The 21030-nt window shown below is 35.3% G+C and overlaps 1 protein-coding gene across 3 annotated transcripts in view; it reads left to right on the forward strand.

Moving 5' to 3' along the window:
* Positions 1-21030, forward strand: part of RELN (reelin) — a 490351-nt gene that overhangs the window by 332014 nt on the left and 137307 nt on the right. For all 3 annotated transcript variants that reach the window (XM_078060039.1, XM_078060040.1, XM_036067465.2), the window contains exons 17-20: positions 373-439; positions 4234-4467; positions 5137-5298; positions 10073-10309. In XM_078060039.1, the coding sequence (XP_077916165.1) occupies positions 373-439; positions 4234-4467; positions 5137-5298; positions 10073-10309 (700 nt within the window). The remainder of the gene's footprint in view (positions 1-372; positions 440-4233; positions 4468-5136; positions 5299-10072; positions 10310-21030) is intronic.

The following is a 21030-nucleotide window of genomic DNA, read 5'->3' on the forward strand; positions in this document are numbered from 1 at the left end:
TTATTTCTACCTAAAAAAAAATTAAACTTTATAGAAAGTTCAAGTCAGAAGCACAATATTCTGCCTAAAATCATTTTAGCTGAAGAGACTCCATTAAGGAACCCAAATCGTATGTTCCTACCTATTTTTGCTATGGAACATTAAACTCTTGAAAGAATTAAGTTAAAATATTTCCAGCAGATTTGTAGCTAAGCACTTACCTTGTCACACAGCACCCTGTGTTACCCTGGCTTTCTCCGCACAACATGCACAGAATGGGCTAGATTTTATGGGTATTGCTTCACAAAATTGATTCACATGCTGATGTTGTTCTTGGTTTTTCCAGTCGGTTTTGCCATTTTTTTTACATGCTGTCTTTTGCCCTGCCTGCAGTTTATATTGGTCCATCGTGTCTCAAGTTCTGTTCTGGCCGAGGACAGTGTACTCGACATGGTTGCAAGTAAGCATTTTTTAAAATAATAATTATACTTCTTTTTTTATATGTATTTTATATATTGAGGCCACAAGTCATTTTAACTTGTTTCCTTTTTAGGCTTTTTGAGGTCTTTCCAAGACCAAAGTAGGATTCTCCAAAGGGAATTTAAACATAATAGACTATTAAGTGTCTTTTGTAGGTGGAAGTTGATGAATAAATAACTTTTCTGTGAAGCTAAATTGTGAACAAATTTAGCATACCTCATGTAAATTTATGAACAAATTTGAATTCTTCATAGCTTGATGACTGCCTTTTCTTTGGTTACATTCTTTAATATGCTATTTTTCCATAAACTTGTTCTAGTGTTCTTGAGCCATATTTTAATTCCTAGCATGCTTTGTAAATGAATTATGCAAATCAATACTGACCCAAGGCTAAAGGGAACTAGAATGAGCCAAATTTAGCAGATTTGATAAGAAAATTCATCTTTAAATATAATTTTGCAGTCTTGCTTACTTTCTTTCTTTTTCTTTTTTTAAATTATGTTATGTTAATCACCATACATTACATCATTAGTTTTTGATAGTCTTGCTTACTTTCAAAAATCATTTGGGTCTTCAAAATGATATATAAATGTATATAATATACATGTATATTATAGGTATATAATAATGATGTTAAATATGAAGTTTGAAATTCTATATAAATAGTTAATATCTAGTCACCACTGAAGCACTGTGTTATGTTTATAACAAGAATGGATATTCATATGTACTATGTCATTCCCACATTAATATTTAATATTTAATTATAAAGTATCCTGGAAATTCCTGAAACCACAATCTTTGTTATATAGATAAGTTTTCAACAACTGATCATCTAGTCTGTCTCTTCTTGTCCTCCAAACAAAAAGAGTAATAATTAATTAATGGAGAACTCATAAAAGAGATTTCTACCTGATCATTTGGAAATTATATGTATGAGGCAAGACACTTGTCAGCACTGACATTAGAGTGTCATGTTAACTTTTTAACTATATTGCAATGAATTTAATTAGCAAAGAAATCTCTCTGCACAATAGAAATGTTTTAGAAAGTATGAAAGAATTCAAAAGTTCACTTTTCAATAAAACTACCAGCTCCCACCCCAAAACACTGACTCATTAGATCTGTGAAGCATTATCTGGTGTTTTCCTCAAGTTGTTCTCTTCATCTGTCATCCCTAACCAGGCCATCCTCTCATTTAGTGCATTTCAAATAAAATTAACACGAGAACGCCAGACATCTGTGTAATTCCTGAAGTTGTCCTGAAAAGTTTTGAAAACAAATGATCTAAAAGGACAGCTGCTTTTATTAATGAAAATAGAAAGTGCTATTTCTAAAAGACCCGTCTATAATTAGAATAGTTATACTTCATACCTCGTTTTTTGTGTACAATCTCCCTGTTAGCATTCAGTGCATTTATTAAGACAGCCATCCGTGTCACTCATGATAGATGCAAACAGAAATCTGAATGGCAGTTTGATGCCTTTGGGCATTGTTCTTTTTTGACACTGTACATTGTCTTGAATAATCATAGCCTTTTCCTCCTTCTCAGGTTTTTCAGAATATTTTCACCAGTTGGAACTTGAGGTTTTTTTCCCGATTTCTGACAATGTTTTTGTAATATTCATCGGTTTTGTTCATTTGTGGCTGCGCTAAATGTTTGGCTACTACATCCTTTTCCAGCAATATGTGACTTGTCAAGTATGAGCAAAGTGGCATAGAAAAGAAATTTATATTCAGTACTATTTATTTCTTTTAAATGGATCCTCCAATTTAGGGGCCTTGCAGCTTTGTTTCTCTTCCCACTTTGCTCCCCTCATCACTACTGTTCCTTGCTACCAGGATTCTGCTTCTCCTGCTGCCTAACACTTTCTTGCCTGTGTATAATCCCCAGGCCTGGGTTTCTAAACGGACAACTCTTTATCCTAATAAGCCCATCCCTGTTAGAGGCACTAGTGAGAAGGACAGAAAGCGTTAGAAACCTTCCTACATGGGTGTCATCCACATAGCTTAACACTGGGGCCTTTTATCCTGACATACAAGGTGACCATAATGTCACATTTAAGGTTGGGGAGATGAACCAATAGGGGATATTTTTGGAGTCAGGAGAGCCTCATGCCATTCCTGGAATCTCCCAACTGGGTTACCCTACTGTTCCACTGCAAAACAAAGGCTGCAAATGTATTTTTAAATATATGAATGGAATCTTGATCAGCATTTTTTCCCAATTATATAACTTTTCATTAAAAGTATACTTCGAAAACCATTAAATGGGAACTGACTCCAATGTGAGTCACCTCTAAATGATCACTAATGTCTCCCAATCACTGGTCCTAAGAAGATACATTTAAAAGACACAGAAATGCATTTGCCCTGAAATGCATGCTTTGTTGGGGAACATTGATTCCAATTTGTGGCCATGGAAAACCACATTCAGTTTTCTAGTGTCAAAATGTGTCCTCCTTAGCTAAGTTTTTATCCTTTTTGGAAACTACTTGGCTATTCACTAAGTCGGTGAGATAACGTGTGAAAGAAGTATATTGTTTGAGGCTTATTTACATGCTCCATAAATACTGGTTTTCTTTCCCACTCCCATCCCTAATGCTGAACAACCTTCAGACTTCACGCTGCAGCAGTTCTCGGCATTTTAGGGTCCAACTTCCTTGATAATATGATAATGACTATAACTCTTCTCCCCCATAATATCCAGTACACATACAATTTGACATTTGTTCATCCACTCCGTGGACCCTCTCTGTTAGGCCAGCATAGGTCCCAGTTTCAGCACTAGTGCTAAAGAAGTATTTTTCAGAATTATGTCATAGTATCACTTCATTGGTACTTCATGGCTTTCTAAAATGCTTGTTTCAGATTTTAGGAGGTTTTGAATGCTTAGATGAGAACCCCTCACCCCACCCCAAAAAGACACAATTTAATTTTATAATGGGTGACATTGTATAGATAGTGAAAAAGAAATAGTGCAGTAAAAAAAAAAGAAAAGAAAAGAAAAAAAGAATTTAAAACTAATTCCTGATGAGTAAATGCCTTAAAATATAAGAAGTTTCTGATGTTCACCTATGGAGTTATCTTCAGTGAGTTTTCTAATATAAATACAGCAGGAGGCAAGTTGTTGTGTGGGGTTTGTTCTGTTTTGTTTTTCTTTTTCTTGAAGCACTACTAATTTGGGATTCCACTGTGAGCAGCACAGTTCGGCTAAGGACAAGGTGTTCACATTCCCTTTATAGTGTCAATCTAAGTTTGAAATAAAGATAGATTTATTTTCCAATCTTTTCCAAATATTTCAAATAATTTCTATCACAAACATAATGTGTATTTTTACATTTGTTCTTAGAGGAAATTTATTCCAGATGTCTCTGGAAGTATTTTATTGATGTTTCTTTTACAAATTTAATGAACATAATTGAGAATAAAAGTATATACATGATAATACACCTTTTACAAAGATTTTAAATTGGAAATGTGCACAATGTTAGATGCAGACAAATCGCTGACATTGGTTAAAGATGAGTGCTGAATTATTGTTTTAATCACAAGCTTTTTATAGCAAGGCTGTGCAAAGACTATATTTTTCTGGAATATTTGTAGTCAATCACCCTTATCAAGTCTTCAGATTCATTGTTTTCCAAAGACTAATGAGCCTCGCTTACCATTCAATCAAATCCTGGCCCCTGGACTTCCTCCTCCCTGAATTAGATTCAGGGATCTCTGAAAGGACCAACAGCTTAAAGTTTTATTTTATGGTATCTCTTTCAGGTGTGACCCTGGATTTTCTGGCCCAGCTTGTGAGATGGCATCCCAGACATTCCCAATGTTTATTTCTGAAAGCTTTGGCAGTTCCAGGCTCTCCTCTTACCATAACTTTTACTCTATCCGTGGTGCTGAAGTCAGCTTTGGTTGTGGTGTCTTGGCCAGTGGTAAGGCCCTGGTTTTCAACAAAGATGGGAGGCGTCAGCTAATTACATCTTTCCTTGACAGCTCACAATCCAGGTGAGTTAAGGCAGGGTGGAATACATATCGAAACCAGATGCTAATGATTGAATTTAGATCTCTTTATTCTCCAGTTTTCTCCCTTTTTTGCTGATATGTACATCTTTCAATCTTTAACCGAGAGGGAGCTTACAGTTAGTTTATACAGGGTTAATTTGCCCTAGTTTTTAATAAATTAAAAGGCCTACTGATGACTTTAAGATACTTAATGACTGACTAGGTTTTTAAACATATGAAATGTTAGCATCAAAACTGTGTTCTTAAGCCAAGGGCTAGTTAATTATTTATGTAGTTTTATTTGACAGCTTGCAGAGGCTGATTAGATTTACTCTACATCTTCTCTTCCCCCAGTGCCTAATAAATAATGTAGTAAAGGAATGATTGGCACTTTAAGTGTATGTACACAAGTACATAGTATACAAGTATGTATAAACATACACTTATATTTGTATGGATATATCTGCATATAAACATGCATTGACCTCATCTTCTACACATATTCATACATCTCACAGTGAAATTACTTACATTTTATAAAAGGGAGATGAGTGGAAACATGCAGCTTTTGAGTAGTTCATTTAAATTTGTTTGGAATTCTTTAAAAGCCAAAATGAGCATTATGATTAAAAATGTTTATGCACACACTAATTACAGACAATTCATGTCTAGGTTTCTCCAGTTCACATTGAGGCTGGGGAGCAAGTCTGTTCTGAGCACATGCAGAGCCCCCGACCAGCCTGGTGAAGGAGTTTTATTGCATTATTCGTATGATAATGGGATAACTTGGAAACTCTTGGAGCACTATTCATATCTCAACTATCATGAGCCCAGGTACGTTGGAAAGCATTTGGAAAAATGGTTAGAGTGATATCTCCTTCCTGGGGAAATCATCATTCAACTGGTATAAGATTCAAGATATTTTTCCACTGAGAGATGATGAGGACAAAGATTGATGTGTCTTGCAATAAAAAAACTAGCAAATCACATTCTTCTATTTCATTAGTCCTACTGATTTCTGATAATTTGAGGAAATTTATTCTCATATTTTGAAATGTATATCTAAGGGAAATATTTTGATGCCCAGGAAAGAAAAAAATAGTTAACACTGTTATCCTTATTCAACTCTACTGCATCCTATTGTATATGATTTTGATATGGTACTAAATTATAAATGCTGTTAACAAGTAATTGTTATCAATATATTATAATATGTTATAATAAATTACATGGGACAATAATTCATAAAATCTGATAACCAGTATGTATTTAAAATTTGCATGTAATGATTAAGTAAGGAGTATAGGTAAGTTTTTCTAGCAGGTATAGAGTCCCTGGCAAAAATGGAGCGTGAGGATTTACTTAAAGTCTTTCTTCAGGCCACTTCTGCTTTTCTTTAGCTTATCCATTTCATAACCTATAGTTGCGATTGTGAGATTTAAGTTTGGCTTCAAGCAGAGCCATCCTGTGATGTCATCAGAGTAGTAATCACCATTGTGGTACAATTTCAGAGATGTCCACAGGGCCCTCGCCTCTTCTGGAATACTATTGACCTGCTCACTGAAAGTCTTTTAAAAGTTGCAGAAGAGGAGAATGAGAAAATTAAAATACCTTTAGAAGAGGTGACATTGTGGCTACATTCACAGTTAGTAAAGAACTACCACCGTTTGCCTTTTTGGAAGTACATTTTGATCATGGGGAAATATGAAAGCGAGTGAGGGCTTTGGGCTCTGAGGTTTGCACTGGCACCAATGCAAAAAGACAGGGGCACTGATCATAGATTTTATATTCTTTTTTTTTTTTTTTAAAGATTCTATTTATTTATTTGAGAGAGAGAATGAGATACAGAGAGCATGAGAGGGGGGAGGGTCAGAGGGAGAAGCAGACTCCCCGCTGAGCAGGGAGTCTGATGCGGGACTCGATCCCGGGACTCCAGGATCATGACCTGAGCCGAAGGCAGTCGCTTAACCAACTGAGCCACCCAGGCGCCCCATAGATTTTATATTCTTAAAAATGTTGCCGACAGCAGTCGCCACATTTAGGTGTTTGTAAGTAAATGAGAACTTTTATTTTCATAGAAAATAGAGTAGCATGTAACAGAGATAATAGTTAACAAATTATGAATTACAATTATTTACATTATAAAACTTTAAGAACACATCAAATGTGTTGAGTGTTTTCCCTATAAAGGTAAATGAAAGGCGAAGCTCAGCTTTCTCACTCAGTAGACACACATGAATACCAAAGAAACATTTCATAGACTCTCCAGTAAATATTAAAAGAGAATTAAATGAAAATCAAGATGATAATAATAATGATGAGAGCATGAAGAAAATATCACTGTCCTAAGTCAACTTGGCCTAAAACATGATTTTTTCTAACAAGGATGGACAGCTCCAAAATTCAATAATCAATCTTTATCGTGAAATTTAATTAATCTTTGTTGATATGAAAAATAATTACACATTTAATGTGCTATTGCAAAGATGCATTTAATCTTGCCTGCCATTTGACAGCAACATTTTTCTTCTAAGCAGAATCAACATGGCTTTTCAGCACTACGTATGTGCATTGCTTGAAAGATTAAGATCGAGTGGAGATATTTTTAAAAAGAGAACATGGTAGAGGTATTAAGAACACTTTTATTTTTCACGCATGTACCTCTGTCCATGAGACTCTTCCTCCATCTCCCTCTTTCTTACAAATATTAATAAAAGGTGACATGGCAGAAGTAGAATTTGATATATTCTAGATTCTAAATTGCATTTTTTACGATAAATAACACAAACCATGTAAGTCCTTCATAGGAGAGTTAAATATATCTTGATGCCTTTAGCCATTTGCTGTATTTTCTTCAGTATAAATTGCTGCCTGTAATTGCTGTCAATTCCATATTGTCCCTTTCGGCCTTGGCTGTTCAAAAATGAGGTATGATCCATAGATATGCTAGTTAGCCAATCACTATTACTCCTAGCCGATTTCTAATAATTTGTTTGCCTGTGAGTCACTTAGTAAATAAAGGAACTCTATCTGCTGGCTATTTATAAAATGTAAAGCCTGTACATTTATCTAAGTTGATCTTTTAATTCACACTGACTAGAATGTCAAGAACTAATTGGTATTTTTAATGTAAAACCTTATATCACTGCTGAAACTAAAATTATTCTACATTTTTCTTAATTATAGGGCTTGTTTCTTATTCTAAAATTATTATAAAGCCGATTTTTATTTTAGTTTTGCTTTGATTATGTGATGACAAGACGTGTCTGAGCTTAGTCTCTGCCCCCCAAAAGGAAGATTGATAACAGAAAGTTGACCCAAGTCCTTGGGCTCTAGGAATGTTCGGATCAATTGGTTCCATAGCTATTCTGAGCAGCCACTGCACTGTGCACAGAGTAGTGGGAGCGGCCACTGCAGTGTGCACAGAGTAGTGGGAGTGGCCACTGCAGTGTGCACAGAGTAGTGGAAGCAGACATTCCCACCCCACTCAGATATGAAGTAAATGTCAAGAGCACGGGCCCTACAACCATCCTGCCTCGATCCAGCTCTGGGCATTGTCACCTGAAAGCTGCTTAACATTAGGGAGAATATTTGACCTTTCTGTGCCTCAGTATTCAAATTTCTGTTGGGGTATACGGACAATATGTACTTCATTTATGCAGCAAAAATTTGTTGAGTTTTTGTTGTATGCCAGATACTATTCTAGGTACTAAGACAAAAGTGAAAGACCAAAAAATGTCTCTGACTTTGCCATAAGGATATTATCCCAACTTCACTGATGAAGATGGCGAGCCACATAGAAGTCGAGTACCTTCCCTGCAGCTGCAAACTTATTACCTACTAGTTAATATTAACTACTAGCTAATAGAACTTATTAACTACTAGTTAATCAGTCAGAGTGGGGACTTCAACCCAAGAGTCTGATTACAGACCCACAGTCTTAATGTCTCTGCCAAGGAAAATATTGGTCATTTCAATTACTATTACCACACACACACACACGTGTCTATGAAATGTTTCTTTGGTATTCGTGTGTGTGTGTGTGTGTGTATGTATATGTGTATATATATATATATATATATATGCACTAGAATAAAGGAAAATAACCTTTGAAGTTGCCTGAGAAATTCTACTTTTCAGGTGTTATTTTTAAATTATCTTTATTTTCATCAGAGAGAATAGTAACTGCTTCTAAAATTATTAATATAAAGGAAAATTATAATTTTCCAGTAACATAATGGTCAAATTAAATTATTAAATTAATGCATAATGTTTTCATTATTGAGCCAGTTTAAATATAGTTTAATTATTTTATTTCTTTACATATTTGATACGTTAATACAAATAAATATACTTATTTGATTATTTAATAAATACTTAGAAATTAAAGTGAAAATTACTAAAATACTCAATTTAACTAAATTTTACTCTTCTAATATTTCACATTGATAAAAAAATTAACAGATTTAAAGTATTTAAAACCATAAGTATTTAAAAGTAAAAACCATAAATGTTACTTTAATTTAAGCAGTGTTTTAAAATTTATATTTCTGTATTTGAATATTGATTTTTCATTATTTAAAAAGTGTGTTTTCTCACATTGCAAAAAATTCTACCAGTTTTTTACTGGTAGTTTGTATAATTAATAGTGATGAAAATCATGTTATTCTATCCCATATTTCCATATACAAATTATTTAAAGAGAAAATAGATATCATTTTTTAATAACTCTAAGTATATAAAAAATTACATTTCCAAAATGTGACTTGACATTTTTTATGCAATAACTAAGAATAAACGTAATACAAATATGAAAATCAATCTAATTTCTAATTAAATCCAGCCTTAGACATTGAAGTTTTTAAATAATTTCTTTTTTTTTTTTTTTAATAATTTGTTTCTAAGTTATCCAACTAGTCACGTCTTAGGGAGCTTTCCTTTGCTCGCTGGGAAAAAGACTCAGTCCCTTTAGTGTGTGTTTGCTGCGAACACCTCTCCTGGCATTTAAGTGTGCATTGATGGAGACAAATGTTCCATTTGGCATTTGCTTCATATCTCACCTTGTGTATGGATGTGAGCAGCATGGTACGGTGATTTATGGAGCTTTCAGGCAGATGTTGCAGTGGCAATTAATGTAGGTCTCCTGCTGCTGTGTGCAGTAATTGCTCCTGGAAATTAGATATTATTCTTAATTTTCTTCCCCATTTGTCACATACAGGTTTGTTGTCATAGCCACCATGACACAGCAAGTCACCTCATACACTGCTAAACTCATGGGAATTAGGAAGTGCCACAGTTCCAACCAGCCTCAAACTGTAATATGTGTAACAAGGTGCCCACGATCCTTTTTCAGGCGAAGGGACAAATCCTGCCACTTTGACAACTGTGTTTTATTGAGTTAGCTTTCCTGAAAGCAGTCATATTTTTGGATGTGTTTAGAGGACTTGGAGTCAGACAAGAAATTGGAAATCTCAAAAGAACGTTTATAATAGTGGGAGAACTATTTTTTTAAATGCTGTACCACAGGAGAAAAATATTCTTTTGTGAATGTTTGTACTTTAAGATATCAAAGTAATCGGAACGTTTACTTTTATTTTTTTTCCTTTAGAATAATCTCTGTAGAGTTACCAGATGATGCAAGACAGTTTGGAATTCAGTTCAGATGGTGGCAACCATATCATTCTTCCCAGGGAGAAGACGTATGGGCTATTGATGAGATTATCATGACATCTGTCCTTTTCAACAGCATTAGCCTTGACTTTACCAATCTTGTGGAGGTCACTCAATCTCTGGGATTCTACCTTGGAAATGTTCAGCCATACTGTGGCCATGACTGGACACTTTGGTAAGAATCCCTCATCTCTCTTGTTATAATTTGCATTGAGGATTGGAACACAAGAATGATCTTCTAGTCCATCCAGCACTTATTCATTTGCTGACAAATATTTACTGAATACGAACCATTTCAAAAGTCATTATTATGTCTACAAGTAAGATATCTTGGGAAGGAGGACTGAAAGCAAAATACTGATAGATTTAAATAAATATAACCCACTGTGACATATAAAAACCCTCTTCCAAAAGTGTTAATAACTAAAGTGACTAACACATAGTCCCTTCGTAGAGGCCCACCACGATCACAGTGAAATGTGAAATCACTCTAATGACTATTTTAATAATTTGTCGTAACTAGTTCTCTTTTCATGCTGTCTTACATACAGTCCAGGAAGTTTTTTCATCCCTAACTTACTGACTAAGATCTCCTTTTAAATCCATCTTATCAAGCAATATTGGACCACCAAACCATATAGTTAATGTTGTTGGGGTTTCAAGATTATAGAATATCCTAGTCAAGATACCTTTCCATCTTAGATTTATGGTCAAATGCAAGCTTTGTTATACATTAAACAGTAAATAAATATAATAAACAGTAAATAAATAATTTAAGACCATGATTAGGACTTTAAGAACTTCAGTAGAATGATGTTCAGTGATTAACTGGCATCAAGAGGTGGCTACTTAAGGTAGGGAGAAGGAGGAGGCTATGTTCAGGGAGTTCAGTTGGTGGATATGATACATTCCATTGATTAGAATGTAGGAGAAAAAGGAAATTCCAGCCGCATGAAGATCTGAAAGAAGAACATTCCAACCACAGGAAAATTTGCAGTGCAAAAACTCCAGAAGTGAGACTGACTGTGGCATAGTCAAGAACCAGGAAGCCCAGGGAGGGAGGGAGCAAATGTCAGGGATAGAAGCCAAGAATTGTGCAAAGGCCAGACCACATAGGGCTTCTAGGCCCAGTGACTCTAGATTAAAACTCAGGTCTGCCTCATTCCAAAACCCACAGCCTTCACCAGTGTGCATACTGCCCCTCTCTCGGTTCCTCTAGGGCTTTAAACATGATTGAGGAATAATTTTCTAAGGGAGTTTTACTTTCTATGGAGTCATGGTCAGACCAATTTAATTTCTCCAGACGAATGTCACCGAAAGCTATTCACCGCAGTTGTCTCCAGAGAACATATCATAAATGACCCATCAGTGACCTTATCATAATTAGAGGTAAATTTTACACACCATTGCACAGAAAATTACCTTTGATGGGAATCGTACATGGACATCACATCTCACACACAGCAGGCTAACATTCTAGCGTCAAAATAACAGCTAATGGAATGGAAGTACAGCTGGTCACTTTTGCTGCAAGCACTGTTGAACTAGATAGAATGAGATTTCTATATGGGAAAGTGTGAAAGGTTATATTGTGTGTTTTTTATTTGATAGCCTCAGATGCTTGTTTTTATGAACATTCTTTCTTAGTCCTTGAGACTTCAAAAAAGACAAAGGGGTGAGGTGAAGTAAGAAGAAGCAAAGAAGCAAAATGAGATTTATTAGAATTATATGCTTCTGAAAATTTAAATTGACCTGAATTAACAGTAATTCAAATCAGTCATATACCATAAACCATATCCCCCGTGATTTGTGTAGTAGGTTTTTTTCCCAGCACTTTTAATGCAACAATGAGTCATATCATGAATGCAAGTCCTGTATCATGTTTATTTTCATAAATAGTTAACATCTGCTCAAATAGACTCCAAAGTTGCTGAGCATTTTAATTTAACACTTGGGTTGAATGCATGATAACAGCAGTTTAATTTCTGTGCTTTGATCAAAACCCTAAGAACAATATCCTTTCACACGAGTCTGATGAATATTCTTAACCCACCACTGCTTTAATTGGTGGAGATACATTTACTTTGTGAAAATACAATCACAGTAATTATAGAAAACCATAAGAAAATATAAATAATTGTACAATCCCCATGGGCACCTTAAGCAGCCCCATGGGAGTTTTATTAACAACCACATGTGAGCAATCAGATTTGACTTTCTGATCTTCTCTGAAACGAAAAGGAGTTGTCTTGGTTATGAAACAACAGAGTATACTCTGGCAGTGATAATGAGACTAGAGAAATACATTAACTACTTTAATAAGGACATGAAAAATTCTCGCCGCTCATTAAAATGAAGCAACATGGAAGATCTCAAACTGTTCCATTTTCTTAGCCAATGAGTCAGAATAAAGCCCCTTTTAATGACGCTGTTTTCTCTCTGCTGCTGTTGAGGAATATATTGTTCAAGTTCAACGAGAACTCACTTTGGCAATGTTTTTCAGAAACACTTGTTACAATATTGAAATTCAAGTAATGGTATTACCAACTCTTTATCCTAACCTCCTAGTCCAAGATGAGTTGTTTTTTTTTTTTATGTAAAACCTTTGGAGCATATTATCTTATTAAGTAAACATTCTTTGAACATGTTGAAGTATGTAGCCTCTGCCCTTCAATGACCTTGTTCCTCTCAAGGGAAATTTTGAAATGTATACATGTTCTCTACAAATGGCTGGTGTTAAATTAATTATTGTTGGCTTTTCCCAGCTGTGAGTTCATTTGGTTCTCGTTTTCTAACTCATGCCTTTCCATGTGCATGGATTGTTGCTGCTGAGTGTTCTCCAGGGAGAACTTGGACAATTGCTTTTTCGTTAGAAGAATTAGAGTCAATATGCTATAAATCACTTTACAGTGTGTCATCATAGAGCACTTTTTTCCACAGAGAAATGAATTGCTGTTAATTATTTGTAGGACTTTCCTTTCTTCCATGCACAGTATCTGATATCAGAACCTCTATCTGCTTTCTGTTCTAAAAATAGTCTTTAAAACTTCCTCCATATATTTTAAGATCACTAAGGGAATAATTTTAATTGAGGTTTGTTAAAGATTATCTGACTAATACTGTTAGTGATAATACCAAAGGACATTGACATTCATCTATCTTATCTAATAGACTAGCAAGGTATACAGGTGATAAGGACATTGCTGTCATATATATAAGATTTTGGTTTCAAAATGTATACAGCTGTGAGGGATGGTTGTTATAGCATATTAGAATTGGCTTTTGGTTTTAGTAGCAGAGAGAAGGAGTTTTCCAGACAAGCAAAAGCTGAAGGAGTTCAGGGTGCCCATCTGGTTCAGTCAGTAGAGCATGCGACTCTTGATTTCAGAGTCATGAGTTCGAGCCCCATGTTAGGTGGGGAGCCTACTTTAAAAAAGAAAAGAAAAAGCTGAAGGAGTTCAACACTGCTAGGCGGACCTTACAAAAATGTTAAAGGAAGCTTTGATAGCTGAAACAAAAGGGCACTAACTAGTAACAGAAAAACATTTGGAAGTATAAACCTCATTGGCAAAGGTAGGTATATGGTTAAATTCAGAATACTCCAATGTTGTAATGATGGTAACTAAATCACTTATAAACTTAGTGTGACGATTAAAAGACAAAAGTATTAAAAATCACTATAATTACAATAATTTGTTAATGGATACACAAGATAAAAAGATGTAAATTGTAACATCAAAAACAAAATGTGGGTAGAGGGAGTAAAAATGTGGAGCTTTATAGTACGCATTCAAACTTATCAGCTTCAAATAGACTGTTACAAATATAAGATTTTATATAAGCCTATGGTGCCAACAAAGTAAAAATCTATAGTAAATACACAAAAGATAAAGAGAAAGGAATCTAAGCATACCACTACAGAAAATTACCAAATCACAAAGGAAAAGAGCAAGAGAAAAAACAAACAAATGAATTAAAAACAGCCAAAAAACAATTAACAAAATGGCAATAGTTAGCCCATACCTATCAATCATCACCTTAAATGTAAATGGACTAAATCCTCCAATCAAATGACATTGACTGGCTGAATGAATAAAAAAATAAGACCCAACTATATGCTGCCTACAAGAGACTCAGTTTAGCTTTAAGACCACATACAGACTGAAAATGAAAGGATGGAAAAGATATTCCATACAGATGGAAGCCAAAAGAAAGCAGGGTTAACTAAGCTTATATCAGACAAAATACACTTTAGGGGGAAAACCATAATAAGAGACAAAGAAGGTCATTATATAATGATAAACGGGTCAATCCAACAAGTGGATAACACTGGTAAATATGTATGTGCCCAGCATAGGAGGACCCAAGTATATAAAGCAAATATTAACAGACCTAAAGGAAGAAATAGACAACAATGCAATAATAATAGAGGACTTCAGTAACCCACTTTCAATAATGGATCGAGCATCCAGACAGAATATCAATAAGAAAACATTGAACTTCAAGGTCCCATTAGACTAGATGGACTTAACAGATATTTACAAAAGGACATTCCATCCCATGCAAAGAATACATATTCTTATCAAGCACACACAAAATATTCTTCAGAATAGATCATAGGCTAGGACACAAAACAGGCCTTAAAATTTTTAAGAAGACTGAAATCATATCAAGCAACTCTTTCTACCACAATGGTATGACATTAGAAATCAATTACAAGGAGAAAATTAGAAAATTCATAAATGTGGAGATTAAACAATCAATGGGTCAAGAAAATCAAAAGAAAAATAAAAATATATCTGTGACAAATGAAAATGGAATTAGAGCATACCAAAATGTATGGGATGCAGCAAAAAGAAGTTTCATAACAATAAATGCCTACATTAAGAAACAAGAAAGATCTCAAGTAAACACCCTAACTTACACTTCAAAGAAGTAGATAAAAAAGAAAAACTAAGTCCAAAGTTAGAAGAATGAAGGAAATAACAAAGATCAGAGAAGAAATAAATGAAATAGAGACTAAAAAGTAGAAAAGTCAACCAATGGAAGTAAGAGTGGGTTTTTTTTAAAGATTTTCTTTCTTTATTAGAGCATGAGTGGGAGGAGGGGCAGAAGGAGAGGGACAAGCAGACTCCCCGCTGAGCAGGGAGCCCAATGCGGGGCTCAGTCTCAGGGTCCAGGGATCATGACCTGAGCCGAAGGCAGACATTTAACTGACTGAGCCAGAGTTAACCGACTGAGCCACCCAGGCACCCCCTTAAGAGTGGTTTTTTGGAATAAACGAAATAGGCAAACCTTTAGGTAGACTCACCAAAAAAAAGGACTCAAACAAATAAAATCAGAAAGGAAAGAGGAGAAGTTACACCTGATACCACAGAAATACAAAGGATTGTAAGAGAACTATGAACAATTATACACCAACAAATATAGATAACTCAGAAGAAATGGATAAATTCCTGGAAACATACAACCTACCAAAACTGAATCCTCAACACAATATTAGCAAACTGAATTCAACAATACATTAAAAGGATCGTACACCATGATTATGTGGGATTTATTCCAGGGATTCAAGGTTGGTTCCACATGTGCAAATCAATCAGTGTGATATACCACAAACAAAATTAAGGATAAAAATCATATGATCATCTCAATAGATACAGAAAAAGCATTTGGCAAAATTCAACAGGCATTTATGATAAAAACTCTCAACAAATTGGGTATATATGGAATATACCACAACATGATAAAGGTCATATATGAAAAGCCCACAGCTAATATCATACTTAATGGTGAGAAGCTGAAACTTTTCCTCTAATATCAGTAACCAGACAAGGATGCCCACCCCACTTTCATCGACCATAGTACTAGAAGTCCTAGTGGGAACAATTAAGCAAGAAAAAGAAATAAAACGCTCTAAATCAGAAAGGAAGAAGTAAAATTGTCTCTATTTACAGGTGACATGATATATATAGAAAACTTTGAAGACTTCACCAATAAGCTCTAAGAACTGGTAAACAAATTCAGTAACAATGCAGGATACAAAATCAATATAGAAGAAAACCCCAAATGTTTATACACTAACAATGAACTACCAGAAAAAGAAGTTAAGAAAACGATCCCATTGACAATTACATCAAAAGAATAAAATACATAGGAACAAATTTAACCAAGGAGGTGAAAGACCTATACATTGAAATCAATAAGACAATGATGAAATAAATTGTAGAAGACACAAACAAAGGGGTGCCTGGGTGGCTCAGTCGGTTAAGCGTCTACCTTCAGCTCAGGTCATGATCTCAAGGGTCCTGGGATCGAGCCCCGTGTAGGGCTCCCTGCTCAGTGCGGAGCCTACTTCTCCCTCTCCTCCCTGCTTGTGCTCTCTCTCTCAAATAAATAAATAAAACCTTTTAAAAAAAGACACAAACAAATACAAAGATACTCTATGTTCATGGATTAGAAGAATTAATGTTTAAATGCCCATTTAGTTGCTACTCAAAGCAATCTACAGATTTAATGCAATCCCAATTGAAATTCCAAAGGCATTTTTCACAGAAATAGAACAAACAATCCTAAAATTTTTATGGAACCACAAAAGACCCCAAAAGCAATCTGAGCAATATAGCCAAAGCACTCATGAGAAGGAAGAACAAAGCTGGAAGCATTACATTTCCTGGTTTCAAACTACCTTACAAAGGTATAGTAATCAAAACAGTATGGTATTAGCATGAAAACAGACACATAGATCTACAAAGAACAGAATAGAGAGCTTAGAAATAAACCCACACAGATATGGTCAATTCATTTTTGACAAAAGAGCCAAGAATGTACAATGAGGAATGGACAGTTCCTTCAGTAAATGGTATTTGGAAAACTGGACAGCCACATGCAAAAAATGAACTGGACCACTATCTTATGCCATACAGAAAGATGTATTCAAAATATGAATCAAAAACTTGAACATAAGAGCTGAAACCATAAAACTCCTAGAAGAAAATATAGATGGTAAACATCTTGACATAGATCTTGGCAGTGATTTTTTTGGGATATAATACCAATCAGAGGTAACAAAAGCAAAAATCAACAAGTCAGACTACATTAAACTAAAAGGTTTCTTCAAAGCAAAGAAAACCATTGAGAAAATGGAAAGGCAATCTATGAAATGCAGGAAAATAATTGCAAATCATATATCCCATAGGGAGTTAACATCCAAATTGAATAAAGAACACATACCACTCAATGGCAAAAACAAACAAACAAACAAACACATAATCTGGTTAAAAATAGGCAGAGGATGTAAGTAGATACTTTTCCAAGGAATATATGCAAATGGTCAACAGGTATGAAAAGGTGCACAACATTACTAATCATCAGAGAAATGCAAATGCAAACTACAATGAGCTATTACCCCACACCTGTTAGAATGGCTGTTATCAAAAAAGACAAAAAATAACAAGTATTGGTGAGGATGTGGAGAAATGGGAACCCTCGTGCACTGTTGGTGGGAATGTAAATTGGCACAGCCACTATGAAAAACAGTATGGAGGTTCTTCAAAAAATTAAAAATAGAACTGCCATATGATCCAGTAATTCCACTCCTGAGAATATATATGAAGGAAATGAAGTCATTATCTTGGAAAGTTACATGTATTCTCATGTTCATGGCAGCATTATTTACAGTAGCCAAGATGTGGAAATAACTTAAGTGTCCATCCATGGATGAATGGATAAAGAAAATGTGATATATATGTACAATAGAATGTTTTCAACCATGAAAAAGAAGGAAATCCTACCATTCACAATAACTTGGATTGACCTTGGAAAAAAACAAACTCATAGATACAGAGAACAGATTGGTAGTTGCTAGAGGTGGGGGGTAGGGAGTGGGTGAAATGGGTGAAGGTGGTCAAAAGGCACAAACTTATGATACATATGATACATGTCTTTCTCTGATTGACTTATTTCGCTCGGCATAATATCTCACTGATATGAAGAATTCTTAATCTCAGGAAACAAACTGAGGGTTGCTGGAGTGGTGGGGGGTGGGAGGGATGGGGTGGCTGGGTGATAGACATTGGGGAGGGTATGTGCTATGGTGAGCACTGTGAATTGTGTAAGACTGTTGAATCACAGACCTGTACCTCTGAAACAAATAATACATTATATGTTAAAAAAAAAAAGAAGAAGAAGAAGAAGATAGCAGGAAGGGAAAAATGAGGGGGTGGGAATCGGAGGGGGAGATGAACCATGAGAGACTATGGACTCTGAGAAACAAACTGAGGGTTCTAGACGGGAGGGGGATGGGGGATGGGTTAGCCTGGTGATGGGTATTAAGGAGGGCACGTATTGAATGGAGCACTGGGTGTTATATGCAAACAATGAATCATGGAACACTACATCAAAAACTAATGATGTAATGTATGGTGATTAACATAACAATAAAATATTAAAAAGGCACAAACTTTCAGTTATAAGATAAATAAGTTATGGGCGTATAATTTCCAGCATGAAGACCATAATTAGACTGCACAGGCATACCTCAGATATTGCAAGTTCAGTTCCAGACTACCCCAATAAAGCAAATGTTAGAAAAAGCAAGTCACACGAATTTTTTGGTTTCCAAGTGCATAGAAAAGTTATGTTTACACTATAGTATACTAAGTGTGGAATAGCATTATGTCTAAAAACAATGTACTTACCTTAATTAAAAAATATTTTATTGCTAAAAAATGCTAGCCATCATCTGAGCTTTCACTGAATCATTATCACTGATCACAGATCACTACAACAAATATATTAATAATGATAATGTTTGAAATATTGCGAGAGTTACCAAAACGTGACACAGAGACACCAAATGAGCAAATGCCAATAGAACTTTGCTCGACACAGGGTTGCCACAAACCTTCAATTTGTAAAACAAACAAAAAAAACCCCACATATCTGCAAAGTACAATAAAGCAAAGCACAATAAAACGAGGTATGCTTATATTGTGTATTTGAAAGTTGCTAAGAGAGTAGATCTTAAAAGTTCTCATCACAAGAAAAAAATACTTGTAACTATGTGAAGTGACTGGATGTTGACTAAACTTATCGTGGTGATCATTTCACTATGTATACGTATATCAAATCATTATGTTGTGTACCTGAAACTAATACAATAGTATATGTCAATTATATCTCAATAAAACTGGCAAAGATTAAAGTAAAAAAAGATGGGAAAAAAAGAAAAGGTATAGTTTTTATCTTTAGTGGTGCTTGAGGAAAAGCAGATTTAATTAAAAGATTTAGAGATCAATGAGATGTAGAAATATTGAAAGGCTTCCTAGGTACTTTGATGGGTGTTAAAATAAAAGGTACTCATTCCTTGTTATGTGTAATTTTTTTTTAATTAAAGTGCTCTCTTTTCTTTATACAAGTAAATCAGTAGCACGTGCATTGTTAGGGTCGGTTTTTAGAAAGAGAAATTTCCTAAGGTTTGTCATGAAAGTGGAGAGAAAATAAAAGAGCAATATGCAAAAGTGAAATGAGCTGTGAATGACAACAGGCTCAATCAAGAAAACAGGGTAATGTGATGTGGTATTTAGTGTTGTGATGGGAGGATTTGGGAAGCCTAGTTTTTCACACCAGCCCCAGGTGGCACAGTCAGCCCTGGGGATGTAGGAAAATACAGGTGCAAAAGGGGGAGAACAGCTACAGGGTGGGTGTCCCATGAAATGAAATCCTCACATTGAAAAAGCCTAGTTTATTTTGGTGTGTTGAAGAGTTTATTAGCGTTCAGTTTAAAAAGATTTACACCTGTGGTATACCAAGACGCAGGAGTTCTTAAAGAAGTTACCCTTTAGGGTTTGGTCCTTGGTTTAGAATTTGTGGAGCCTTGGTATTTTTGTTGTTGTTGGTGGTGGTGGTAAGCGGTTTAAGAATTCATGATCTTGGGGCGCCTGTGTGGCTCAGTGGGTTAAGCATCTACCTTTGGCTCAGGTCATGATCCCAGGGTCCTGGGATCAAGTCCCCTGTTGGGCTCTCAGCTCAGCGGGGAGCCTGCTTCTCCCTCTCCCTATATCCCTTCCCCCACTTGTGCGTGCTTTCTCTCTTTCTCTCTGTGTCAAATAAATAAATCTTAAAAAAAAAAAAGAATTCATGATCTTGGTCTAGGGCTGGTAATATCGTATCACTTCCTTGTCCCTCACAAAAATGGTTCTCGGTAAGGTTCAGAGCTGTCAGGGCAAGCTGAGGGTTCTCGTGAAGTTGCAAAGCCTCAGTTTCGTCAATGCCACCAGCTGCTTCTATTAGAAGACACAGCCAAGTACTTTTCTTTAGGATTTTTCTTTCATTGAACATCAGCCCATGTCTTATGTAGAAATTTTGTCAGTTTAAATAGTTTATTAGTAAGCCTAGAGTATTCTTGGGATTATTTTTTACAGAGACTCTGAAAAAAGAGCAGTAAATCAATTTTAAATTGTGCCGCTCACGGAAGCCAGTTGGGATGAGGTGGGCTCCCAAGAGCCACTTCAACCGCCATTTCATGGTAAGTGATCGTTCTAGGAAGCTTAGCAGATAGATAAGGTAAATATATTGAGTGACAAACTGAAAAGTCACTTACTGTTGTTTTCAACAACTATGTAAAGAGTACTTTCAGTAACCAGGCGTATTAGTGCCTCTCTACAATTGGTAATATAATTGAATATTCCCCCAAACAGGTTTACAAATGACTTTTCTAAAATAGAGTCTATGTATTAGGCTTTTTCAACATGAGGATTTCATTACATGAAATCTTTCATTCATTGATAGACTAATTTATACATGTGACTGTTTATTGATTGCACTATTGGGTACTATTTGTGCTGGAGGTATTGTGGTTGGTACTGGAGAGGAAGATAGAAAAGTCTTGTTTGC

The sequence above is a fragment of the Halichoerus grypus genome, chromosome 12 (genome assembly GCF_964656455.1).
Source record: "Halichoerus grypus chromosome 12, mHalGry1.hap1.1, whole genome shotgun sequence".
Classification (NCBI taxonomy): domain Eukaryota; kingdom Metazoa; phylum Chordata; class Mammalia; order Carnivora; family Phocidae; genus Halichoerus; species Halichoerus grypus.